Raw genomic sequence first — 27,670 nt, 5'->3', positions numbered from 1 at the left:
ATACCCCAGGAATCTCAGGATCTTGTTCATTTATCATAAAATCCCATGTATTCTTTAAAAGAAATACTTGTCTGCACTCACTCGTTCCCACAACCCTAGTATCCGTTCTGCATTGAGGTCTGTAAATACAAAGCTTTCCTACATATTGGAAATCTAAAGCAAGCTTCTCTTGTGTTTTAATCTCACTATATGCAAAGTTATTTCTAAATGTTTGCTTCACCAACTCTTTTTCTATTTTCTCCTTCAATGCTTTTCTCCTGTCATCAGTTTGATCTAGAAAAGATTTTTCTACTGGCGAAAGCAAGCATGCAAGATTATTTCTATGAGCGTAAGAAGTACCAAATGTTAGTGTAGGCTCAAAGAAACCTCCCACAATATCAATATTTCTCCCTTTAGCTATACTTCTTAAAGGTGGGTTAATCAGAACAAAAGAAAACACTGTGTCATAATTGGAATATAAATATTTTATGTACTCTTGGTTATAAAGCCTTGTTAGTAAAAGACTGCAATTAATTCCATATGTTAATGGCAAGCTATGGTAAGTGATTCTTTCCTGCACTGATGAAGGAATCTGCATGCAAACATATCATTCTCTCACATTCATTTTCTCAACATATTCATACGGCAAGCAAAAGAAAACATTAGAAGAAAGATCTTCTTGTGAGTTGTCTAAGTGCAAGTATTCCTCATCCCTGATAAACTTTTCTAACTTAGAAAATGTAGTAGAAATGTAGTAGTCTCTGGAGAAAGTGTATAATTAGTTTCAGCTTTGCTTGAAACACTCATACAATCAATAACAACTTATAAACATGCATTCAATTGCTAATCCAACAGGCATACACTTGCAGCACGTATTGTTTTTGGTTGTGATTGTTGTCCATGACTTGTAAAGAATTAGAAAGTAGATGAAAAAGAAAAACATATACAGCCAAAAATCAAAAACAAAAATAATCTTACATTTTTTTTGCAGTTATTCACAGCAGCTTTCAGACCTTTCTCCAGAACTTTGTCAAAAATTGGTTTAGCAGCTTGTCAAAATCAGGTTTTTAAAAGTAATTCAATAGATCATATTCTATTGTTCAGTAATTATAATTGTAACATTTAATGTCTCTCATTCTATTACCAATGTACTTTCACAACTCAGTTCAAAAGCAATTTCGAGTTCCAAATATTGAGCTGGAATTTCACAATCAAAACAAAAGGACAAAGGTTCACTTTGCCACTCGTCTGTTGTAAACCACACCCACTCAGAACCTGAGTATCTTCAACTGCTACTCTTTATTTTATTTTTTTATCTCTGTTTTACACTCCTTTTTCCTTCACTCAGATCTTCATCTGTATCTGCACTTGTTGTTATGTCTCGCTCCTCATTTATAGTTGACAGCACATCTGGAACCTTTTCGTTTGTTTGCAGTTTGGACGATTTGTCTCCTTTCACAGCTTTTCTTAACAGTGTCATTTGCAAAACTGGACTTAAAACTCTTCTTGGTTCGGCAGGATTTTGACGTGATGTACCAGCAGCATTAGCTAATTCAGGAGAAGTCAAATCTTCATGACTTTGATTCAACTCAGCTCCCTCTCCAGCTGATTCACGAAACGTGATTTGTTTCAGCTGATCTTCCCAATCATCTGCTTCTGGGAGAGTCCTCCTCTGACTGGACTCTGCTGCTATGTTTACTGATGCTTGAGCAACTTCAGGAACCTCTATTTCATCTGGGGTGTACCTGGATCTTCACCAGTTTGCACTGTCTCTGTTTGTCTCTGCAGTCTCTCTTCTTGCTCCTTGACACTGAATAATAATTGTTGGTGTTCTCAATAACTCTTTTTTATCATCCAAAGAATAGGACACTTTTCGAGTGTGGCTGGCGTGGACCCAGTTCGAGATACCAGCACACTTCACAGTAGTCGTTACGGGCACGACCTGGAATGGCCCCTTCCACCTAGGTTCCAGAAAGGTTTTTCGTGCATGCTTCTTGATGACCACCCAGTCACCAGCCCACAGACTGTGACACGGATCTTGGAACGGTGGCACGGCTGTAGCTGCCACCTGGTGAGAGAATTTGCTCGTTCCCCATATTATACAATTAAGTGCCTGCTCCCCACCAATGCTCGGTCAAGAAGCCGAGGCCTTTCTCTTTGGTGCCCTGCAGCTGCTTTATTGCGCCCAAATGAACCTCAGGCTCTCACCTGAAAGGTGGTTAATAATATATTGTTGCGTGGCCACATGAATACTCCCGATCCTTCTTTGGTGAAATGAGTCAGAGACTGAAAATTACAAGGGAATAAAGGCATGGACTAAAGCAGCACAGCGAATTGAAATATTGACTCTCGAGCTTTCAGCAGAAACTCTTCCTTGTTGAATTATATGGATAGGGCATGTAAAGATAGGCTGGCGATGCCACTGTCTGTTTTTAGCACACTCCGAATCATTGTTTTTTTTCCACTTCAGTAAGTCAATGAGTTGCTTTCCTTTTTAAGTTAAAACCATCTACAATAATCACCCGTCACTTTTTCAGTGGCAGAGAGCCAGATTTATACATTTTGATGATCCACAGGCCAGGTGTACATTAGAAAACCCAGAGATATTTTTGACACCGAACCGATAATGAATAGAAATAAAATTGTCTCATGGTGCATAGCAAGACTAGAGAGCTCAGTATTTTTTACTGTTAACGCCTTTATTTTGGAGGACGTTACCTCCACATCATTTACTCTACCTTTAGATTCCTGATGACATGGGCATCATGCAAACCCACTTGGGAGCAGCGACTAGAGAGCTCAGTATTTTTTACTGTTAACCCCTTTATTTTGGAGGACATTACCTCCACATCATTTACTCTACCTTTAGAGTCCAGAGGACATGGGCATCATGCCAACCCACTTGGGAGCAGTGAAGTGCAACCTCTAGCAGGGTCGGCTTTAGCACTGGTGGTGCTCGGTGAAACATTTTTTTTTTCCCCAGTCCCCATAACCACCTTCTCTACAAATTCCCTCACTACCCCTCTGTCAAAGCTCCTCCTCTCTCCATAGCCCATCTCAGATGTATTTGATTTTCTTACAGCACTATATAACCAGAGGAGGCTGTCAGAGCGCTTCACATCACACACACGTTATACAGAGACAATAAATCACACGTTTAAATCAGTATGTAGGAAATGTTACATAAGACGGTGAGGATTACAAGTCACCAATACTAGTAGGAACTATGTTTTAAGAGTGTTTGGTCTGGAGAAGTGTAGACTCTGGATTTTAAATGTACCACAGTTGTTATGGTTGGTTTTATGAATAAGAGTAATATTTCTTCTCAAATGGACCCTTTTTTTTTTTTTTTTTTTTTAGCCACATTCGGATAGTGAAAGACTGGGGGGAGGGACGAATGGAGGGGGGGGGCATAACTTTCTAGCTATACCATGCAGTTTGCATGCAGGTCGTCAATGGTTGTTCGTAGATCATCGTGCTGTATTAGGATTGTAACTTATGAACTGCAAGTAACAAAGGGATCGCTGTGACAAAAGCAGTAACCAACGCAGCTATCTACATAAAATATAGTTCTGTGATCTGCATGGCACATGTTCTTTGCAGCAGGCATATTATGCCCGCCCTACTTTATGGTGAGTCAAAACTCCTACTAGACAAAACTCTGATCTCTCTTCATGAGGAACATTAATCACCAGAGTTATCTTGTCATGTTAATAGTTGCCTGAAAACTGCTGGAGACACAAGGTACTCTGCAGCAGGTGATTTTAAACTCCATAAGTTTATGTTTAAACACAGCACCTTCCCCCCGTAGGCTGCCCCATCCACACAGCTCAGCACCTGGTGAGGGCGCACCGGTCACACTGCTATAAAGCTAGCCCTGACCTCTGGTTCTCACACCAGGGGAATTCCTGTTTACTCTCCCCACCAGGGACTGATGTGGAAGCACCTCTGCCTACTCCAGGTCCTCCCTGTCAGTAATGATGACATCACTTCACCCAGAGACTTCCAGTCTTCGCAGCACCCAATCGCCCTCCCTTCCTTCAAAGAGCATCAATCAAGTCAAGAGAAGTTCTGTAGTACAACAGAAACTCTCCCAAGTGGATTTCTGCTTGGGAATTGTCACAGGAGGACAAGCCTGAGCAGCAGATTCAGAGAAGGAATCTACACACCAGATACTTGTTTAGTACGAAAGGGTACCCCAACCAGGGGTCCAATATGAACAGTAGTTACCAGTAAATTTACAGACATACACAAAAGAAATAAAGGAGAAAAGGCTGGCACCACTGAGCTTCACTATACAACATGGATTTGGTGAAAGTAGTTGCACCGCCATAACATTAATAGTCTTTTTTCTGCACTAGCGGGCTACCTGGGGGAAGAATGCCCACACCAGGGAGGCAGAAAGCACCACTGGACAACAGGAATTTTTTTAATGATTAAACAAATGGTTGAGGGTCTGGTCCATACTGCATTTGGTAGCCTTGCACCCTCACAGCACAGTCTTCCTGTCTCCCTTGGGGTATATGGGGAGTTTACCCCAACCTCCTTACCCTGTATCTTTTATTTTATTTTATTGAATGACCAGAAATTACCCCGGTGTAGAACTCCAGAGTTGGTACGTTGGTGAGTTGATTCCTGATCTTCCCAGGGAAGATCAAATGGTTAGAGACTGGAGCAAAGTACATGTTCCCTCTCCTTTGTGTTGCTTGCAAAGAAAATCCATGGTGTTGATTGGGCATCTCAGTGGAGAGGTGGTATATGGTCAAAGTCAAGCTTAAAAGTCAGCAAGTAATAGGAGAGGAATCTCTGTTGTGGACAGTTATTACATTGGTGTTTTTAAAGAAGTGAGTCTTCAGCCCTTTCCTAAATTGAGGCAGTGTTGGGGCTGAACCTTCTTTCCAGTCCGGCTGTGCTAGTTCCAAACTAATTTCTGCTTTGGGACTGCCAAAGGACCACAATCCCCAAGCAGGGATTCCTCTATTTTCAGGATGGCACCAGCTGTGTCCTAAAAGGATTTCAGTTCGGATTACAGTTCAGCTGCAATCCCAATGTGGGATTCCTTTCATAATGGGCACAGTTAAGAAGTAAACCTGAAATGTACAATGGACACCAGGGATTCTTTTTGGCTAAATGAAAAAACAAACTGATTGACCCAAGGAATGCCTCTCAGGCCGGTATTTTCATTTTACTTTGTGGAGCAGTGGTGTGGTGGTTCTGCATTCTCACCATCAACCAATGTTAGGTAAGATTGGGTGAGGTAAGTGCGAGCCATCCTTTTCTATAAATTGATAATTTGCAAGACCTGGTGTAAGAAATTCACCTTTTCTCGATGGTCATTCCAGTTTTTCATACTTTTTTCTTGACCCTGTTTTTGATGCTATTAGGACTCAGAGTGGCACTGCCCAGCAATGTACACACTCTGGCCATAAATACTGTCCGTGAAATTGGTCTTAGTCAATTTGTTTAAGTAACTCTTATGTAACACCAGATAATCAGCATCATGTCCTTTTCATGCAAGATTTACCTCCACATCTGTTCCAAAGTTTTCTGTTGGTGCTTGGGGGGGGGGGGGCATACCAGGACACTACCCCGAATCTTCCCTTCATTGCATTTTCCCAATATGGCTGAATGACAGCCCTCCAGATCAGACCATGTTTTTGTCACAGTTAGTGGAAACCATCTTCAGGATAGGATACGCAGCCGCCCCGGGAGTCTGACGAACCCCGAGTGGGCTCAAACTTAATATTTACCCCTTCCTATAAAACCAAATTTACAATTCTAGGTGAGTTTCCTGTAATAGTAAAGCCTGACTTGTCTATAAAGGAAGTTCTGCAAATCCCCCTTTTAATATTGTGACCCAGTCCATTAACATTACATGTCAATATATGCAGGCCTAAACTTTTAGACCTATCGTTTTGTGTCGTAGTAAAGTATTCTGTCTCCACCAACCCCCAGAATGTGTCCTCCCTGCTGGCTCTAAGTTTCTCAATATTTGTACATAACTCCTTTGTCCCCCAACTCTCTCCCTCCTCACAACCGCATGCTGAAGCTCAAAATAGCCTGCTTCCCCAAAGTTGGAAACCTCTGACCCTAGCGTCAGAGTACTGTGGTGTCTCTTGTTTCAGGCTGTATGTCAGCTCTTTAGCCATCCCTATGGTTCATCTGGTGAGGTATAACACCACAACTTCCCCTTCTCTTGCATTCACAGTTTGGGTGGGAAGGTCATGCACATCCCAGCTCCTTTTTTAATGCAGCTCAGATTTCACTGTATCGAAAGTACATCACTGTACTTGTTCTTTTTCTTACTTCCCTGCAAAGTCTGGGAAGACCATAATTGTTTGTTTTTCAAAAGTCACTTGAGTTTGCAGCCAAGCTGCTCTCAGGAGGGCTTCACTGTCCATGTTCAATATGTGTACAATGATAAGTTGCAGACTAGACCATGGTTTTGGCAGGAGGTTAGGCATGTGATGTGCTTGCTCCACCAAAAGTGGGTGTACAGGTTGCCACAAATGTTCGATGAAGAGCTTCATATTTCCACTTTCCCTTTTTCTGGGAATCCTAGCAATCTTATGTGTTGCCCAGGATCTACCCATAGCGTCTTCCGCCCAGACACGTCAACATAGCATTGTCTCTTTTATGTGCCTGAGTTTGGTCAGCAAGTTTCCGTGTGTTCTTTCTATGTAGCTTCCATTGTAGTTACTCTAGTAGTGATTTTCTTTTTAGGAGTAGGTATTAAATTAAATAATCTTGATTGTCACCATATCTATTTTGTGTTCTTATTCAGACATTGTATCCGTAATTTCCAGTAGTAATTTGTTCATCAGTGGTTCATTGTCACACTCTGCTCCGTGATCTGCAGCTTCTGGAGCCCCACTCTTAAGTGTGCATTTGTCTAGTTAGTTGGTCTGATGGGCTTTAGGCCCCGTTTATCGGACAGTGTTGGGGGTCAAGCCACCCACCTCAGTATCTTGGGGACAGGGTTGTCTAGGGTGTTATATTTCAGCCTCTCCTCTTCTGGTTCCCAAATTTGGGCCTTCTGCTTTCCGGGTAATCTTTTGTTGATGGCTATTTCTTATGTACCCAGGGAACTGGTTATCCCAACAGTATGAGCACTTACTTCTAGTCCGAAAAATCTTCTGGTCACTTCCGCTGTTTCTCTAGACCCCAGCAACTGTCTTTTACTGGAGTTGCATTCTTCAGACCCCCATCCATTCTGCTAATACATAGGAGACCACATATACAGTCCCTCACTTTAGTTTGGCAGGTCCACTGCACTGTACATGCTGTTGTCTCACAAGGCTGCCAGCTCACCCACCTGCTCCTCGCCATCTACTGAGTCCTAATGGTGTGAGGGGCGCACAACATTCCAATTATGGAGAGTAGTTTTTAGTCAATTTCTGTTTTTCTTTGATGTGTTTGATCTTCTACAAGTCTCACACTTAGTGCGGTTTATGAACTAGAAAAAGTACCCCATAATAATTCTCATACTCCCCACCACGTGCTCTCAGTCCTGCCCCTTCTGCTCCCCCAAATACTGCCATAAAGTTCTTTTGGGGGGCTTTGCGGGGCATCTTCCTTAATAATGTGTTCCTTCGCAAGAGAACTAGAAGGGGATTTGTCAGCCTTTTGAAAATGGTATCTATGCTTTATTAGGAAGGCCATCCTCCGGAGCGGAATTTTATGATACACCAAGATGATCCATTGGTTGTGGAGAATTTGTAAAAGAGAAGTTCCGTAATATATATGTATGAGCCCGGACATATTTGACCCACAATGCCAGCAGTGCACAATTTAAATTTATAATTCCCTACTATACTGATCTGCATAAATACTACTTTAGTACTGGGAAAGACAACACATTTATAGTAACTGTTGCATTGATCAATATAGAGCCCTTAGGACATTTCTCGATTTCTTTTGTTAGCTTTCCATGTTTGTTTTGTCTTTGAGTGACCCAGAAATGAATTGACAATTGAAACTAATCTTCAGGTTTCCTTTGAAATCATCTGTTCACGTAGATATGGACGAGGACGTATCGGCAATAAACGACCTTGATTGTAATAAAAAAATATAGTTTAACAGGGTAGATAAAATTAAAATGATTAGTGACTGGAGTTCCAGCAGGTGAGTACGCGGTAACATCATTCACATCAACTTAAACTGTAACAAATATAGTGTGACATAAAACTCTTCAAGGGGGGTTTAAAAGCTTGCATTCTCCTTTGGTCACCTGCATACTTCTCCGATCTGTAAGTAACCGGTGCTCACGTGACAAAGTGTTTCCCTCCAGGACTCAACTGACTGCAGGCAGGTCTGATGATGATTGACAGCTTGATGAAAGTGCCTCTCTGGGACCGCCATGTTTGTTGAATGAGACCGAATTCCCCTTAGGCATATGCTTCGCGCACTAATAGGATTAAAATTTCAGTCTGGCTTCGTGAAAGTATCTCAAACCTAAGAGAAGTGGGCACATGTTCGCCACTGTGTCAGCATTGCCAGCCCATTAACACCAGCCTGTAATTTGTAATGATTGCGAGAGCCCATTTCAGACTAGGAGTGAGCCACTTCTCCGGTAGGGCCGGGATATTGCGGTATTCGGGGCTTCCACTCTACTCCACACGGCAAAGAAAGAGCTCAACGTGTTCGCTTTCTAGTCCCTAAAAGATTATGACGCTTAGCTCCCACATAGGCCTTGAATCGTTGCTTCGCCTCCTTTTTGTTTCGCTAAAAGCTCTGTACAAATTGAAGCCAAATGCGCTGCCAGTGTTGCAGATGTATAGAAAGTGAATTCCAGGAGTGCAAAACTGCATACTGAAGAGTGCATAATGTGCGTGACACGGTGAGAGGAAGATCATTTTGGCGCTCTACTAGGCGCAGAGCATAGAAACCTTTGAAAAGTGGTGTTCTGTACAGGCTGCTTGGTACACCCCAATTTGCAGATCTAAATGGGGTTTCATGTTTCATGGTTTCACTCCTGCTGCAAATTATTCTCTTTCTATCAAGGAAGGGAGTACTTGAGATCTGTGCCTTTTCAAAGTTGTTTACACAAGTCCTGCTCAGGTTACCGTCCGCATTATTAAATATGAAGGCATTCATTACTCCTCCAGTATATGTCTACAAGTAGTTGTGCATTTTAATAGGAATAAGTTGCCACTGAATTATTTATTTTTTACTTGGGGATTTGCTAAAGTGCTAGAAGCCACTGTGTGGTAGCCTCAGAGGATTTTAAAGTTCAACTCTAGGTTTATAGTAGCAGAATAATGGGCATCTTGAACTTGGGGCCTGATTTAGAGTTTAGCAGACTGGTTACTCTGTCACAAACATGAATATCCGATCCACTGTATTACGATCCCATAATATCCTATGGTGATCACAATACGGTGGACGGGATATCCGTCACATTGGTGACTGAGTAACCCGTCCGCCAAACTCTAATTCAGGCCCTTGGTCTCATGTACGGTCATGAAGAATTTTGTAGATGAAGCAGATGAGCCAGTGGAGGCATGTCGATGCTGGTGTAACATGGTTATGATGTTTGAGACCAAATAGTAAACCGGCTGCCTAGTTCTAGACTCATTACAGCTTTGTAAGGGAATGGTTTGGCAGACTAGAGTGGAGCCTGTTGCCGTAGACTGGGCAGGGTCCGACTGCCACTAGTATGGAGGTGATTTTCTTGGAAAGTTGGGAAAATGGTCGGGCTTGATGGAGCAAACGGATGTGAGGGAAGGCTGATACTAAAAAGTTACTCACCAGGTCACCAACCCATGAGCACATTTTCAAAGCATTTACCACTCTTCCTTGCAACTACAGCTGACCAAAATATACACAGGGAATTGTTGCTTTCTAACATGCAAACTGTACGACTCTCTCTCAGTAGGCCATTGGCAGCTATGCCCACTGTGCTTTAAAATCAAACGGATGTACCTGACAGTGCTACACACAGCTTAGTCCACAGTTAAGCCAGCTCAGGTGGGAAGGAATGAACAAATCTACTCAGTTCTGTGAGGTCATACCATTGGCAGATGCACGCTGCCCAAGAACCTGTTAAAGCAATTTAATGAACAGTGATTTGTGTAGACACCCCCTCCATAATGTTTCTATTATAACAGAAGTGTGGGCCATATTTTTTTAATTGCAAACACAATTATTTGCTGTGTTTGATCCAGTGAAAGGCTTTCTTCCCCCAGGGACCGAACAGCATGCCAGCTAAAATTGCATTTGTTCAGAAGACTATGAATAAATTTGGCAAGTATAAAGTTTGATATATATATATATTTTTTAAGGCAATTGCGTGCTTGTTTTTTTAATCGCAGTGTTTATGATTTTTTTTTTAATGTTTAAAGCTGAATTAGAAAAATGGTGTTCTTTTATGTTGGGGTAGCTGTAGCATTTCATTCTCACATGTTGCGTTTCACTTTCACCTTTTGCATACAGTTGTAAATTGTCATTGTGTTCCTCTTACTCTCTCCAGACATCTGTTTATAAATAGAAGATGTTGACAATGCTTTTATAGATCTCTAATTTGTTCCTAATTGGATCTGAGGTCAAGGGGTGGAAAACCCATACTTGATCTGAAGTATAGTATGCAGTATGAGTTTCAAGTTTGAAATTTCATATATGTTTTAATTAAACAGTTATTTGATTTTGTATAAACTGGCCCCATGACAAATAGAAGGCTTCCGTTCAAAGACTGGGTTTAAATCCTAGCTCAAGTTACTGCAAGAGACAGTTTACCAGTGACTCCAGGATCATCGCAAAAGAGACAAGATGCAAAGGAAAAGATGATGGAACACTGAAAACAAACAAGCACAGGAAAAGGAAGGATATGTCACAGGGATTAGAATAAGATATGTAGTCTGGTACAAGAAATCTGATGTAGTCTAACGTTAGTAGAGCACCGGGAATTACAAAGGTGATCAGAATGTAACAGTTTGTTTTATGTTAATCGCAGATAATGGTTAAACATAGAAAGCTGCACTGACACGCAATTTAAAAGTGCACATGCTTGTATTTCAGAGTTTGACTTAGATGGCTTTTGAGTTAAATCATTTTAGAGGGATAAAACGTACGTCAAGCCCCAGCAGTCATCAGGGAACAACACTAATAACAAAAAGAAAGGTTTGTGCCTTGCCATATTCTGTAATCCAGATCCAGTCTGTCACAACATTGTCTCAATCTTCCTGAAAAGGTGTGCTATAGGCGCAAGCTTACGGTGGTGGTGTCAATGAAACAAAAAAACATTTTGGGTCATTGAGATGAAATAACAACCATTGCAGCTAAAACTCTGCACCTTTATGATGGTTTCACAAATTTCACGTTTCCCATACAACTGTAAATTGTCATTGTGTTCCTCTTACTCTTAACCAGACATCTGTTTATAAATAGAAGATGTTGACTATGTTTTAATGAAACAGGTAGCCAAGCGCCACCGGACTGTTTTTTAAATCACTGATTATGCTGCTTGTGCATGATAAGCGGGTGTAGACTTTTTTTCCTGCAAAAACTGCAGCTAGAAACAGGAGTCTAATCTTTGGACACTAAGAGAAGCCTTATTTCTGCAGATATCACAATATTGTTCTGATTGCACCTTTGTCATCGCATTAAGTGCAAGCTTCACACTCCACACTGATTTTGTGCCACTGAATACATGCTGTAGTTTTGGCGACATTCCGAAAAGTTTACGGGTTGAAAGGAAATTGATCAGCTGGTGAAGAGAAGAACGACTTCCCAAGACCTGGCAATTGTTTAGCACACAGTATATGCCGACATGGGGCTGGCAGTGCACACATTTAAAGCATGGTGAAGATTACGCCTTCACCAGAAAATACTAACAAAACAATGATTAAATTTTTTTTGTGTTTGTCTGAACTTCTGTCGCTTTCAGTCAAAGACAAGAGGCCAATCGAAGCGTGCTACGAGAGAAAACAGTTCACGCCACTGCCTAGTGTACACAATTGCAATTGGAAAGCGCTCCAATAGTTATAAAGTAGGGCCGCCTACTGCCCTTTGGAAGCAACTGCAATTATATGATTATTTGTAATTAAGAAGAATGGAGCATAACAAAGCACTGGCTAACAAGAAAAACATTGCTCTGTCTCCTAAAAAGCCACGGCTCAGTCCCGCAGTCAGCTGTAATGCCACACTCCCATCGCCTGGACCCTGCCTACCTGACCTCTTTTCCTGCATTGGGCGAATCTGTACAAGGTCCCAGACGGCGGCAACAAATGAGACCTCTGAATATGAGGTGTGGTAAAAATGTTTTTGAATAGTTGCTGCTGCCAGAGTCCCTTGGAGGTGCCTTTCCAGCAGGCCGACAAAGAGATTCAACCAGAAGTGAGGCAGGCCCGAGCAGCATTGATTCCCGAAAAGAAGAGAGTCATCCAAGCAGGGAAAAGAAGAATTCCAGTGCTTGAAAGGGCAAGGGCGGAGCCAGCAATTGTCAAGGACAACCATGGAGCGATGTGTAATCAAGTAACCTTGCCCCTTATTTAACCTGTCCTGTCTCCCCTGATGTCTGCCCAGCCGACCCCTCCAGTGAAGGGGCAACCATTGGTTACTCACTGTGGCAGACAGCGAAATTCAAAATGTGGCCACCTTTGTCCACTGCACCTGACCAGTTTGATCCGGTCCACACCTGTCTCAGGTGCCTGTGATCTAGCACCTTGGCCCCTTTTGCAGGATGTGCACTTTCACTTTTGACACAGTTGCATGGAAATCCTGTAGCTGCAGCGTTGCCTGGTTGTTGAAAGGCTGAGTCAGCGCTTAGTGTCAGCATAGAACAGTGCAAAAGCATTGTGATGGGACATCCACTGAACTTTTTTATCCCACACTCAGTGGAGATTTTGTTAACCAGAACAAAGACCCAATACCTAGGAAGTGCTCGTTTAAACAATTATGAGCAAGTGATCCTTGCATCATCAAACGTGAATATCAAGAGATGTACAGTGTTAAACCTCACAACTTTGATGCCTGTTTCTGTTGAAAATGTAAGTCACCAGAAAGATGAGGTTGAGCATGACTGTTTCAATGTAACTGAATTGTGCACCAAACCAATACCTGATATTCAAGATGTTCCCTTATATGAATATAGGTTATGCAGTTTGCACAGTCTCAGGTGTGATAGAAGCCTCTTGGCTTTGAGGAGTCTTTTCAGCCCAAGTAGCCGAATGGATAGGCACACACGGGTAGAGATGCAATGATCAAAACATTGAGGCAAACATGGTTTAATTCTAGGTTTAGAGTGATTGATGAAGCCACATGTCAACAATGTGTCATCTGTCAACAAATGAATGTAGGGAAACGTACAGTTGTCCCACTGGATCATATAGGTAGATCAGGGGGACAGTTTAACAGAATGCTGTTGGATTTTAATGAGCTGCCAGTGTGCAATGGACTGAGATGCTTTGGTTATTGCCTGTATTTTCTCGCACTGAGTCGAGGCTTACACCCCTAGGAAAAAAGATAGTCTCACAGTAGCAAAGCTGTTGCTTAGAGATTTGATACCTAAGTATGGATTCCCTCTTCTCTAGAATCAGACCAAGGTACTCATTTCAACAGTGAGGTCCTTAAAATGTTGCGTGTGACATTTCATGTTGAGCAAAGATTGCACTGCAGTTATCGTCCAGAAGCTTCAGGTCTGGCAGAACATATAAACTGAAGCCGTGATTGGCGAAACTATGTGCAGGTACAACACTGGAATGGCCAGATGCATTGCCTCTTGTTTTGATGAGAATGCATAGCACACCCAACAGGAAAATAGGATTGTCTCCTCATGAAATAATCATGGGGCGCTATGATATTGCCAGCAGTGCCTGTAAATGTGTTGGTGAACATTGCAGATGATTTGGTGCTGGATTATTGCAAAGGACTAGTTGATGCGGTGTATTGTGTCTCATCAGTATAAAGGGGCTACAATACAGCCTCAGCAGGAACTGTGTCATACCCTTAGTCCTGGTGACTGGGTTGTGTAAGGAAGACATGATTGGAGCTGTTTTGAAAAAGTCCTTACCACGTGGTTCTTGTGACGACGATAGCTGTGAAGTGTGTTGGTCTCCCAAATTGGGTACATGCTAGCTACACTTGCAAAGTTCCAGGTCCCCTTGATGAAACCACATTCCAGAAGGGTCTGTTACAGTGAGTGCTAAGGAACAAGTTATCCAAGCTGTTGGGGCTGGACAAGTGGCTGCAGCAGAGACTGCGTCTGATGGGGTTCTGAGCGAGTCAACAACAGTGACAACAGTGGATGGTACAGAAGAGTTGAGGCAGAATCGGTTGACTCATGCAATCACAGATGCTGATGAAGGATCAGATGTGCTAGCTAAAAGAGTTGTACCCAGAGACAATTGGCCTAGAGGGGAAACTGTGCCTGCTGTACAACTATTGCTATAGAAACTGCAGAGTTGAGTGAAAGTGATGCCGAGAGTCAAGAAAACAGAAGGTCAAAAAGGAGTGCCAATTAGAAAGTACTCAGCACTTGAATGGAAATATTATTCTGCTGATGACTGGGAACAGGAGTTTGTTACCTTTTGTTCTGACAACTCCAGTCTAGCTCAATATTTTTGAGAGTGAAATTGCTTTGCAACTGAACTTTGAAATATCATTGCCTGTCGATGACGAGAGAGATTACATTTTGGAAGCAATTTTCAGTGATTGTGAGCTGTGCCTTTATTAGAGATAATTTAAGTTTTTAGTAGCATTACTTGAATATTTGCAAGTAGCGAAACACTTGATGAACTTTCTACAAGATCAAGGAACTTTGTGAATAATTGCATTTTTATTTTAAAAAGGAAATTTTTGATTGCTTTGTTCACAAATGAAAAGGACTGAAAGAGTGCTAAACAAATGCAGCTTTAATTACTTTTTTTTCTATTTTTGACTTTTTTTTTATTTTTGAATTCTGCATTTTTTTGGTCTGAAATTAGAGAACCCATGGGGTCAAATTGCAGTAGAAATAGCAAGTGTAAATACTTATTCAAAAGATTAGCAATAGTGAAAATCTTTATGGTCAAATTCTTTCTTATCAGTTTGCATTTACCCATAGCAAATGATTTAGATCAGATTGTACCCACACTTAACACCAAATTAGTAAATCCCCTTAAAGATCAAAACTCATTTCACACAGATGAGAAGTATTTACACACTCTAAGTGGAGTTGCAAAAACTCCACCAGTGGAGCGGAGTTTACCGCCCTCCCCTTACTGCAACAAGGGTAGAACACACAGTTAAGCTTCACAAATGTAACCTTCCCACATAATGCACTTAAAAAAAAAAAAAGAACTGTATCAGCCTTTCATAACAATCAAGGTTACAACTTAGCCAACCGAGTAGAGAGTGCTTTGAGCCTGACAGGTGAGTAAGAAAGTGCAATGCAGATATCAGTACAATACAATTCAATTCTGCAACCTAATTTAGTAATCTTACAGTTTGGAATTTTGCCAACAAAGGCAGTATTCAATCCTCCATTATTATAGAAAATTTAAACTTTTCAATCTTATTCATGGTATACCCTTAGGAGAAATAAGGAATTGAGTCAATAAGTGGCTTGGTAGGCATCACCAACCATTCCCTTATATTTTATGATTAAAAATTTCCCAAGAAGAGACAGAATTGTGGGGTGGCTGTGCCAATTAGAGTACCTGTTTTTGTGTTCACAGGAGAAAAGCGCTCCAGCATGGTCTGCATTTTTCTGGGTAGTCAAGGGGCGATATGTTGGGGGAATCATAGCATTTGGGATTAGGTGGGCTAAAAAATCTGTTGCCTTGCTGACCATGTCAGGAAAAATGAAGACTCTTTACAGTGTTAGGAGAGCTCTTGTGGTAGTGGAGGCTGCTGATCTTTAAGTTTGCTTTGGATAACTGCTTGAAATCTCAATATTGAATGAGATGCTTCTGGCCTCTGTGGTGACTTAGGCTGCTGCTTCAGTCCTAGTCATGTGCATCCCCTGTGGTAACTGGACAGGGTCAGGTTCACCAGGAGCATCATTTCTTCTTCTGTGGTAGACATCCTTTCACGAAGCATCTGTCAGAAGTATTTTTGCTTCCAAAGAGGTAGCAATATCTTACCTAGATGCTTCTTGTCCTTAAGATAATAAGCAACAGACCCAAGAGTGTCCTTCATGGGCATAAGGCAGTCACTGCTTTACTTGTTATTGGTTGTATGGCTTTAGAGTTATCGTCCAGAGCGCCATGCCTGAAACTGCTTTAGGCACTTGTCTGGCCCTATTATAGTCTTAGGTTGTTTAGTCTGTTTCACGGAGCACACATACTTGGGATTGCACTGATTTCTTAATGCTTTAAAAACTTTACAGTGTATAAGAGTAAATGTGTGTTCAGGAGGCCCACAAGATTACATAATTGGAGACCTTACTACTTTTTATGTGAATTTACAATTATGAAAGTTTCATTTTTTAATAGTCTAAATTGTATCAATTTTGCCAGTTTTCTTTCATTACTCCAAACCTACCCTATCACTCATATGATCTGCCACACTCTACCAAGCAATACACTTTTTAGAGGCATTAAGCTAAAGCGCCAGTGGATATCGCAGCACATTCCCATAATAAATAGTTGTAAGACAGCGATAAACATGCACAGCTGATAAAATTTGTGTATTTCTAGTACTTCAGTAAAGACTTTGAGGCATTGCATATTACTGAATAATGTAGAATGTAAGGGTGTCCCACTTAGAGGTGGTTTATATCATACTGATGTTTTAAGCATGGTTCTGCGGTTGTATTTAATTATGTTCATCTCAGCAATATGTGTAGTGTAGTTCACTAAACTAAGGAGTGCTGCACATAGGCCCGACAGAAGGTGTTTTTACAGTGGTTAATGTAAACCTGTCAAACCCTTTACTTTAAACTCTGGGTCATGTGAACTAATTTAAGAAGATTATCCCATTAAGGTGAATAGAAACGTGTCCACAGAGTTAGTGTGTTAGATTATTTCAAGTTCACAAACCCTACAGGATGGTGGCACAATGATTGTATGGTGTCATCAGCGATGCCATTTGAGATGTCTTCACTGATGTACTTTAGCATGTCATGAGTGATGAAATATGTAAAGCATAAGCAGTGCATGGCATGGACTCTAGTTATAGTAAGCTCACTGAGCTGTAACTAGTGAATTTCAGAGTTTTGTTGTGATCTTAAACATTAGATTTCCCCTTCTTTCAACACCAAACGTTAACATCACTTTAACCTTTGTTTATTTTCTGTGAATATATATATATGTCACCAGCCGGGTCCTATCTCGCTTTACCTTTTGCCTGAGCTAAAGTCGTATGGTTATCTACAAAAATGTGAATGTTACTTGCTCAAAATATTTGGTGAGCATGCCATTGAGTGCACAAAATCATTTATATAGCATTCTCCAATGCATACTAGACTTGGGCTCTGCATAATATTAACAGTGACTGTTGGTGTAATAAACCCAACATTCTGAATTATTCCTTTGTGATTTCACAATCCACTTTATTGGTTCTTAATGGAAAGGGATATGCGACTTCATGTGCTATGCTATATTACTAAGTACACCCCTTCTCGTTACAGACGCTTTACCTTAGGAGGACACTTTCCTTATACTTGAGAGTTGCTCTCAGAAAGAAGCAGTATTTAAATTTAAACTGTTATTTGCTATATTAGTATTATTCCAAAAATGATATTGTTTAATCGTTGAGATCTCGTCTTATTTTCTTTTGCTGATTTTTACTGTTTTCATAGTGCTTCACTTTAAAATTGAATCTTTTTAAAAAAATGTGTTTGACTGTATAAGTGTAATATTTTTTCTGTCTTTTATTTTGTTGTTTCATGGTTAACATCCAGGGCTTTGGTTTATATTGGAATACTTAAATAGAGGGTTTCACCATCCAAATGCTTTTTTAATTTAATAATTAATATTTCTATGTAGGAAACATTGTGCTCCTGCTCTATTAGGCTGTCTTGTGACATAGCCTCTAAATTCTTGTGGTTTGAAATGTAAAACCTCTGACTGTAGGTTGTAAAGCTTTATGACACAGGCTTGTATGTCGTGCAGCATAGACTGCAACATCCTTTGCATAGGTTACCAAATACAGTGCAGATACTCGAAGTATAGGCTACATCGTCCTGTGGCATAGTTACACAACATTGAGGCAGAGGCTAAAACAATCTTTAAGTCATTGAGGCAGAGGCTGTAGAGTCGCGATATGAGCGAAGTCTGCACATCTTTAAGGCTTGCACTGCGAGTCCAGTAGCATACACAGTCTGCAAAGCCTTGAGGCATAGGAAGGGACGTCCTTGTAACGTCGTATGAATATCGGCAGAATAAATTGAAAAAGTCTTGTCGAACAGACAGAAATGTCTGTGGGTTTGAAATGTGATGGACGGAGGGGGTGGTGGGAGGAGGGAATCCGATTGTCCTTCTGTAAACCTTGCAAAATGCCTCCTTATCTAATCGGCAGACAGCATGCAAATGGGGGTGATGGCACCAGACAAATTTGAGGACACAGCCGAATAAAAGAGGCCATGTTTGTTTTACATTATTTCCTATTTCTGCACGCGAGTTGGAAATGACTCATTCCTGGTGTGTGCTTTCTCTCCTCCCAGTATTTCTCCTCAGTAGGTTTCGATAATGTTTAAAAAAAAAAAAAAAAAAAAAAAAAGTCGGGGCGTTCAGAATATACAGTCTCTGTCCATATATTTGTCCTGGGACATATCAAATGATTTGCAGTGTTATTATTTAATGCCTGCTAATTTTCTTGCCTAAGTAACATAGCGTGATGCTGTGAATAGGCCCCTATCCTCTTACAACGGCCTTCCATTATGCTGGCAAATTTGAGAGAAGGCTGTGCCGCCTGGGCCCCCCAGTTGAGCGAAATCTCATTATAAGTTGTCTCTTTATATTAGCCGAAAACGCCGGGCTCCCCGAGCTGCACTCATTAACGAGGCCGGAATGTGTCATAATGGCCTGCCTGTCACACAGGAGCTGCGCCGGCTCCAAAGAACGTTGCAGTTTAATCCATTGGCACTGCAGGCCCATTTGCAATGCAGCAGGCCCGTGAATAAAGAGATCGATGAAGGACTGGCTCTTTTCGCAGATTCAATTACTTTTGTGCTCTTTTCATTCGGTCTCTTCCCTTTCAGATTTATGCTCTGCATGTGGCCAAAAAAAGCTGTTTAAAATGAAATGTACATTCATAATGGCACTGAGTTTTTTTTTTTTAACCGCATTATTTTACCTCCGAGGATGTTTCTTTCCACGTTTTCCAAAAAAGAGCCTGGATTGTTTCACTGTTGAACTGATTTGAACAACTCACCCTGCCTGGTGGGATGTTTTAAATTTCTCATTTTAAGCTAAACAAGATTAACGTGATTTAGTAGCTTTTAGTGTAATTGGCTAGTGACTGTAGTATACCCCTTGCTGCTCGGGTAATTGAATTATGCAGTCACTTCATCGTGTAATAATTTGGACTGGATCAACTTTATATCTACGGTAGTGTTTTCTCCTTTTAACCAGAAGCTGGTGTTATTGGGATTCTTTCCTTCCTTCGGATCCGTTCTTTGTACGAACAGTTACACTCCGCTTTCCAAAGAAGTGCTAGTTCTGCTGACTTCATCCATTTTCATTGTCTTGTCGCACACAAATCAGCCCATGGAAAACATTCCCACTCTTCCATGCACCCGTAGCCACTGAAAGTTGTTGTGCCCGCCTTAGGTGCTGCTTTCCAACCCTTCTCTTGAGAAAATGGCAAATTGTAGGTCTTGTATACTAGGCAATGCACTGTCTTTTGTGAGATTTATTGTCAGCATGTAATGGGTTTAGAGCTTACCTATTGCTTACCATTGGTTGGCTTCTTTGTCACACCCTCATTTGCTTGCTTCCTATTTGATACCTTGTGTGGGCTTTACTCCCTCTTTGTCCGTTTGTCCCTGCCTTGATGCATGAACCACCATTGATTGTGTCCTTCCACTGCTCACTTTTCAGGAGCGACGTTTTTCTTTTTGTTTAAGCACTCCACAAGAGTACATATGTTTTCCAGTTGTCTCCCTAGAGTACTCCCCCACCCACGCTTTTGTTGCTCTTTCTCAGCCTGTGTGCTTCTCGCCACCCTCCTCCATGATGCTTCACCCCCACACTGCTTTTTCATGTGCGTCGTTCACCCCTAGCTCCATGATGCGATGTCTTGCCATTTGCTTTTTCCCTCCACGTTTCTCTCACCTTTTCTTTCCTTCTCTGCACCCGATCTTATTTACATCAGTAAACAAAATGAAAAGAAAAAAAGCTTGCATTATTTTGAAGGCGTGCACAAGCTTGGTGCGTGCGCATGCAAAATTGTATTTTTTTCTCTTCTTCAGACAAGTGGCACTGCATGGGTATGCTGTACAGCATAATCCCTCCCCACCCTTGCTGGAAGAGCCTTATGAACCAACCTTGTAAACTTTTTCAGAGAATTGGTCCTACATGAAGCCTGTGGTCCTATCACCAGTCACTTGTGGTAATACTGTAATCAGGCAGCTACTTTGGATATTACACTTCCAGAAGGGCATGAAGGCATTCTGAAAATGTGATTATTAAGGATCTGTTGTGGGACCACAATTAAGCGTTTGTTTTGATATGCTCCTTTTTTAGAGAACCACTTTGATTTTGATCTACCTTTCTATAACGCTCATAGTTGTCCCAAATGATGGTAAAAGTTGTTGTTGATGCTGGCTAATATGCTAACAAATTTGAGGCAATGTGATAATCAAAAATTATGTAATTAGACAAAATCTTATTGCATTTTTAGGTTTCGCCTACAACACACACGCATCAGCAAAAGCAAGTGCAAATAAAACAAAGCTTAAAAATTGGGTTAGAGCCTGCCCTATACTTATCCTTACATACCATTTGTTAGCTACCACGTTGCTGTCATTTCCTTGCTTCTCATTGGTCAGGCCTCCTACTGCTTCCAATTTTTCTTCTGTTCAACTGTCATGTGGTCGTCCATGGAGCTTGGAGCATGTACAGTTTCCTGTCTCTGCTGCCAGTGTCCTTCGACTGTCCGCCGGTTGTGCAGGTAATTTTTTTTTCCCAATTTTAATCAGGTACTCCTGAAGGGTGCATGTGGTTGCAGGCCCTCTCTACCCATCCCTCCCAGTCCTCTCCCGTCCTTGTGTGCCCTTTCCCTCACTCTTTCTCCCGCTTCATTGTTGTTCCTCCAACACACTCTCTTGTCCTTTTTTTGCCCCCACCTCAGAACAAAAAGCACTGATGGCCAGCTCTGGCCACACCATAGTGCTTTGCTTTTATTTACTTTAAGCCATCTTTAAAAAACATTAACAAAGCCAAATAGCTTGTGCAGGACTGTTTGGCTTTGTTAATGTTTTTTTTTAAAGATGTTGCACACAAGCGCGGGCTGCTGTACAACATGGCTTAAAGTAAATAAACACAAAGCGTTATGGCGCGCTCAACGCTGGTGCCAAAGGGTGGCTGGGATAATTGGGAACTCCAGTTATCACTGATCACTCTGTTTTGGGAACATGAAGTTCCTGCACCCTGCTGGGCCCAAGAGGTGGGACTTTTGAGACAGTTCAAAGAAAAACCAGAACCTGCAGATGGACAACATATCAGCGTTTAAATAATTTGCATTTGAATAGAAGTCAATAATGATGGTTGGATTATATTTCAAAGTCTTTATTAAATCTTTTAGTAATAAAGTTCTTTTATTAGCAATTCATCAATATTCAGTACAATTACTGAACAATGCTTGACACATGTTCAGTAAATCTAATTCCTATTCTAATCCAATTTCAGTTAGAGGAAACATTAGCAGAACCCATAAAGAGCCGTAGCCTCGAGATGTGAAAGCAGAAAGACTGCAGTAGAACTCCTCATGTAGAGGTTCACCAGACTCCTTAATGTCTCAAGTAGCATAAAATCAGCAAAGGATTTGGCAGCTCTCAGAGTGAATCCAAGATGCATTAGCATAGAATCAAGGCAAAGGTACATGTCTTAGTGCTCTCAAGAAGTCTGTAATGGGGACCTATAAGCAGTCTAGGGAAAGGCTCTCTCCCAAAGCTCTCCTCTCTGTCTAATCTCTAGTCTTGGTAAACACATTTACTGCATTTCAATAAGTAACAAGCTGTGTGTCTCGAGTGGATAACTTCTAGTTTCAGCCAATGAAAAATCAATATCTTCATGGGAATAGGACAGCTTCCATTGATATTGCAATTTCTAACAAAAAATGTCCTAAACACAAGATACAACTGAATATTATGTGCAGTGTTTTCGACATTATACCTTTTCCCTCTGGTTGTCACTCTGTAAGCGAAACAAGTCAAAGTAAGAACAATAAATTTAAAAATGAAGCCACTCCTCTTCCCATAATATTTTAATAACTGAGGCAGTTCATAAAGAAACAACTTTTAAGATTAATCAAACATTGCACCGCTTTTTACATGTACCAAATGGGTAAATAGCTAAGACTTAACATTCTTTCTATTCATTCTACTGTTGCAACAGAACATTTGCATCATGAAAAAATGTACACTTGTGACCGTGACACAGATCACAGCTAACAAAGAGGAAAGAAAAGATAAAGAAAAAAAAAAAGTTATGTGCTGATCAGCAATTTAAGTTAATTGTATGTCTGTGTGCAAACTGTGAATAGATTACCACTTTTATGTGCAGTAATTGATTTAGGCATACAGAACATATCTTTCGGTCAATTATTATTATTCTTAATTAGTAAAAGCTCTCACACTGGTCGTGCCATATCGCTCTTTTTTTTTTACGTACTTTAAGCCATGTTGCACATCAGCCCGGGCTGATGTGTGATATCTTAAAAAAACATTGAGTACGCTAATAGCTCTTTCATAGGCTAAACGTATTGGCTTTGACAATGCTTTTTTGATGGGTTTTTTCTAGGAAAAATGAGGGGCATCATTTGTGCTTAAATACATCTTTGAAGGCACAACGCTGAAATAACTCACCATGCTTCCTTTGCACCTATTGCAAATGAAATTGCATTATGGGTTGCTATAATGTTCATTAGAAGCACTTGAATTGTAATCTGACGGGCCACCAGTTAGCACTGCAACCTTTGAAAATAAAATTTTGGTCTACTACTGACCTTTCAGTCTCATCATATTTAATGGTTATAGTGGGGTGGGGCTCATGAAAGGTAATGGGAAGATGCTTGCAATAGGTCCAGCCACTGGCAATCACTCTGGGTAGCATTCCCAACCCATTATTATTTTGCCCACCAAGAGATCTCAGATTAGTCCCAGCCATAGGCAAATCATTCTTGACCCTTCTCTAGTAGGAACAGTCGAGCCTGAACTTCCAAACCAGACCCTCTCTGAACTGGTACACAAGCAGCCCTACACCAGTTTCACACTGATTGTGGCTCTTCAGTCAAATGTAGCTTGGCTCCAGTGGCACAATGAGAAACTTAGGGCAGTACATCAAACACTCAAACGTTGATGGAAGGATGCTTGCAATAAGTCTAACCACTGGCAATAGCTCAGGTAGCATTCCAAGCCATCGTTCTTTTGCCCACAATGCCATGTTACATTGGATCCAGCTATATGCAAATCAGCCTTGACCCTGCTCCAATACGAGCAGTCCACCTGAACTCCCAAGCCAGGTCCTTCTTGAACCAGAACAGAAACAACCCAAGACTAGTTTCACTGTGATTGGGGATCTTCAGTCAGGTGTTGATCGGTTCCAGTGTCACAGAGAGCATGGAACCCACGTGTGGTCAGTAATGGTGAAACTGGTCTTGGGTTGCCTGTGTTCCGGTTGAGAAACCATCTGGCTTGGCAGTTTGGGCTGAACATTTCTTATTGGGGAGGGTAAGGCTGATTTGCATATGGTTTGGTTTAATCTAAGGTGGCATGGTGGGCAAAAGAATGATGGAGTGGAATGCTATCCCAAGCGATTGCGGCGGTCAGACTTATTGTAAGAATCTCTCCCATCACGTTTTGTATTTGATATAGTGGGCAGACTCTTAGTAAGGAAATCTCACTAACATAGCTGCAGAGATTCTGACAGTCTTTTCAACAACTGCGGCTCTTACCCAAAGCATAAAGTCACCCACGTATAAGGGACACATTTTGGATAGGCTAATTGTGCACTAATGTCCATCCCACAGCCATCTCAGTTGAGAAATTGGAATGAACTGAAGACGTGACCATTAGTTTTTCTGTTTTAGTCTCTAACAAAAAGCAGCTGAAGTAAAGAGCTCTAAAAATGCACAAATGAGGTAGTCTCCTCCGAATAGCAAACACCCAGAATGGTTTAATCTTCAGTAACCATGGATAAATATTACGCAATTCTGAACACCACCAGTAGTGTAGCTCCTAGTGGAAGATGAAGATGAAGGCAGAAAAACATGAAGATAAGCTAAGAGTTCTCATAAAGCCAAAAAAGCAACAACGTAAATTTTAACAACAGCAGAAAAATGCCAAAGAGGTGATTTTAGCCACTCTGACAGCAACAAAGATGGATTAACTTTCTACATTGGAACTTCTCAACACGGTTTCAGAAAAATATTTAAATTCTTAAATTCTCTTTATTCAATTTACTTTCTCTAGAAGCGCCTTACTTAATATTGTTGTACACGTAGGCTCTATGAAAGCACAGCTACTGTTCACTAGTCAGTAAATAGCATTAAAAGGATTGTGTTTCGGAATATTGTTTTATTAAAAACATTGACAGAAAATATTTTGTGCTAAATATAATACTTTTGGGTGTACATTTTCTGTTTACTTCCGTAGGGCAACATTTTTGTAAACAATATTTTGGACTCAATATTTTTGTCAGACAGTGTTTTGAATATATTCTGGTATCAATCTTTTGGAACATCTGTTGGGTGCAGGTGTTCAGTATAGGGGAGAAAAAGTGGTGTGCAAGGGTAGACATCATTGTAAATAAGTTTGTTTAGATATTTGTAATTAGAGGACACTACAAAGCTATACAAGCGTTGTACAATCCTTTGAGGGAACCCCGTGCACATCTCCGTGAATGTGTGGAAGATGCACTGCTTCTGTATGCAGGCGTAATAGTTTGTTTTAAACTGTCGGTTTTCCAGATTTGTTAAATTAAGCTTAGATTACCACCCCTCCTGGAAATAGGTCACTGAGATCTTTAGTTGCTACATATATAAGAACTATATTCAGTATTCCATTTTTATTTAAAGTCCTTTATTGGAACTTGATGGACTCCCCGAGGGACTGGGATTCTCGTTAGATTCCCTGAAAAGGCTCTGGATGCCAAGAAAAATATGTATCATAATTCCGTGTTTTATACTTTTGACCATCCTGTGTCCCCTCAATATGCACAACGAGGTGGTCTGCATGTCGGTTGCAGTGAAGGAGTTGGTTCCACCTTTTCTCCATAACAGCATAACAAGTGAAGCTGGGCGGCTATCGAACTGATCCATGACAAATGGCGTCGGGAGTCCTTCCCGAGATAATGATTATCCCAACTACTGTTTCATAAATGTCAGTGGCTCTTACCTGGTCTTCTTTGTCCGCTCTGCCTATATTTCATAACCACCTTGTCAGTGCTCCTATTGTATTTAAACCCTTCAACGACTTTCCAATGAGCACGGTTCTCACTCCGAGTGCATTTGAAGGGATTCAACTATGAATGGGAAACAATGGGCTTAGGGTACAGGAGGCAAAATTGTGCTTTTATTGTTAATGCCCATCAGATCATCCAGCAAACAGGCGTATATAAAAACATCAAGTTAGCAAGATAATTTTCCAGTTGGAGAAAATTAAGTTTGTTGGTGTTACTTTTGATTTTGGAGTTATGAGGGCACCTCGTGAATGTGGTTACATCTTTACTCTGAGTTTTTCTCCCAAAATGATTTGAAGTCTCCGTAGTCAACGCTACCCATATGTGTGCCCCTGTATCCCCAATACTTGTAAGCCTGTACTGGCTACCCAGTAATTGTAATGGATGCATCCTGCTGATGCTTACCCAGAGGGCCCCCAGACATTCTCTATCCTGAATGCTGATTTACCTACCTACTTGAACATTACCTTCCAGGAACAATCCAGAGGCTGTCCAGTGGTTCCCCACATGTTCCCTTATATGACCAACAAAGTCTGGTGATTAGTTACACTTATTCTCACTTTCTCCTTCTCCGCCCTCACCCTCCGACCTTAGCAGTATTCCAGCCGCTGCTTACCATGAGATTGATTATTACAAGGCAAATAAAGGAGTTAAAATCGTTCTGAAAAACCTGAACATTGTTAGTGTGAGCAACAGCATGAACAAATGCATAACAAAGGGGAAGATTCATGGTGAAAGATAGTAAATGATGGGTTAAGCACTGCATTATAAACTTTTGGTAAAACTATTAGTTGGATAGGAGTGGAATTCGACCTTCCACGCCATGTTTTTGTGGGCGGTACTGTCAGGATCTTCATCTGCAGAAATATGTGCTCTGTGGTGCCGCTGTATCACACAAAACTTTTGAATGGAATGAAAGCACCACGGTGATGCCTTACTTCTTATAAGGGACAGGACTTGAGTAGCACTTTATCTTTTCCAAATTGCTGCAGATTAGAGGCAATCTATTGAATTGTGTTCTGTGCTATTTTTGTTCTTTCCCACCTAAAACCACAAAATTGAATGAAAACGTGTTTTACTGGTTTAATGGAGTGCATCTTGCTACTTTCGAATGCACGTAGAATCTGGATGTCTGTGCAACTGCATATCACAAGTTTTGCTCCATTAATAGTTCTTCCTTTTTTATTTCAGCGGAAGAATGGCTCTCTTTTCTTCAGCATCGGACTACTCACTGTCTGGGGTGCCACCTTGCTGGGTGCCCGCTTGTACTGGATGGGCAACAAGCCACCAAGTTTTTCGAACTCTGACAACCCAGCAGCGGATGCTGACAGCTTTCTCGTGCGCATGCTGACTTTTCTGCACTTGCCAGGGAAAAATCTGTGGTTGTTGCTTTGTCCAGACACCCTCAGCTTCGATTGGTCCATGGATGCAGTGCCTCTCCTCAGAACAGTTGGTGACTTGAGGAACCTTCACACTGTGGCCTTCTATTCTGGACTCCTCCTCCTCGTCTACACGAGTCTGAAGAGGTCCGGTCCAGACACAGCATGCAATGGGAAAACAGTAACAAATGGCAAGCAGCATACTAATGGGCACAGCTGCCACTCAGACGTGGAGCAGAAGAACCAGGAGCTCAAACCAAGCTTTGTTCCAAATGTAGAAAATGGCACAAAAAACCATGCGACGCTCAGACCGCAACTTCCCTCATCTGAGCATATTGTCATTTTTTCCTTATCCTTGTTAATAGTCCCTTTTGTACCCGCCACAAACCTATTTTTCTATGTCGGCTTTGTGATAGCAGAGCGTGTGCTATATATTCCCAGTATGGGGTTCTGCCTTCTTATTACTGTGGGTATTCGAGCCCTTTACGTCAAAGCCCAGAAACACTTTCTCAAGCACTTGATTTTGTACGCCACTGCTGCTTTAATTTTTTTCTACGGGCTGAAGACTGTTGTCCGCAATGGTGACTGGCAGAATGAAGAAATGCTGTACCGGTCAGGAATAAAAGTGAATCCAGCTAAAGGTAACATCAGGTTTTGTAAACATTCTCAATTTTTATTCTTTCTGTATATGCACTCCAAGAGAGCTCTGGCCAGAACAGAGAGATTCTGTCTGTCTGTTTATCTACTCTCTATCTATTTCTCTAGATCTCT

At 41.2% G+C, this 27,670-nt stretch overlaps 1 protein-coding gene across 1 annotated transcript in view; it reads left to right on the top strand.

The window, feature by feature from the left end:
* TMTC2 (transmembrane O-mannosyltransferase targeting cadherins 2) overlaps positions 1–27,670 on the top strand; it is a 585,628-nt gene that overhangs the window by 231,329 nt on the left and 326,629 nt on the right. Inside the window, exon 3 of the mRNA XM_069228756.1 lies at positions 26,712–27,540. Within this exon, the coding sequence (XP_069084857.1) occupies positions 26,712–27,540 (829 nt within the window). The remainder of the gene's footprint in view (positions 1–26,711; positions 27,541–27,670) is intronic.

This window comes from Pleurodeles waltl, chromosome 4_1 (genome assembly GCF_031143425.1).
Source record: "Pleurodeles waltl isolate 20211129_DDA chromosome 4_1, aPleWal1.hap1.20221129, whole genome shotgun sequence".
NCBI classification, from domain to species: domain Eukaryota; kingdom Metazoa; phylum Chordata; class Amphibia; order Caudata; family Salamandridae; genus Pleurodeles; species Pleurodeles waltl.
The sequence above is the reverse complement of the archived record's forward strand: the minus strand, read 5'-3'. Positions and strand labels throughout refer to the sequence as shown.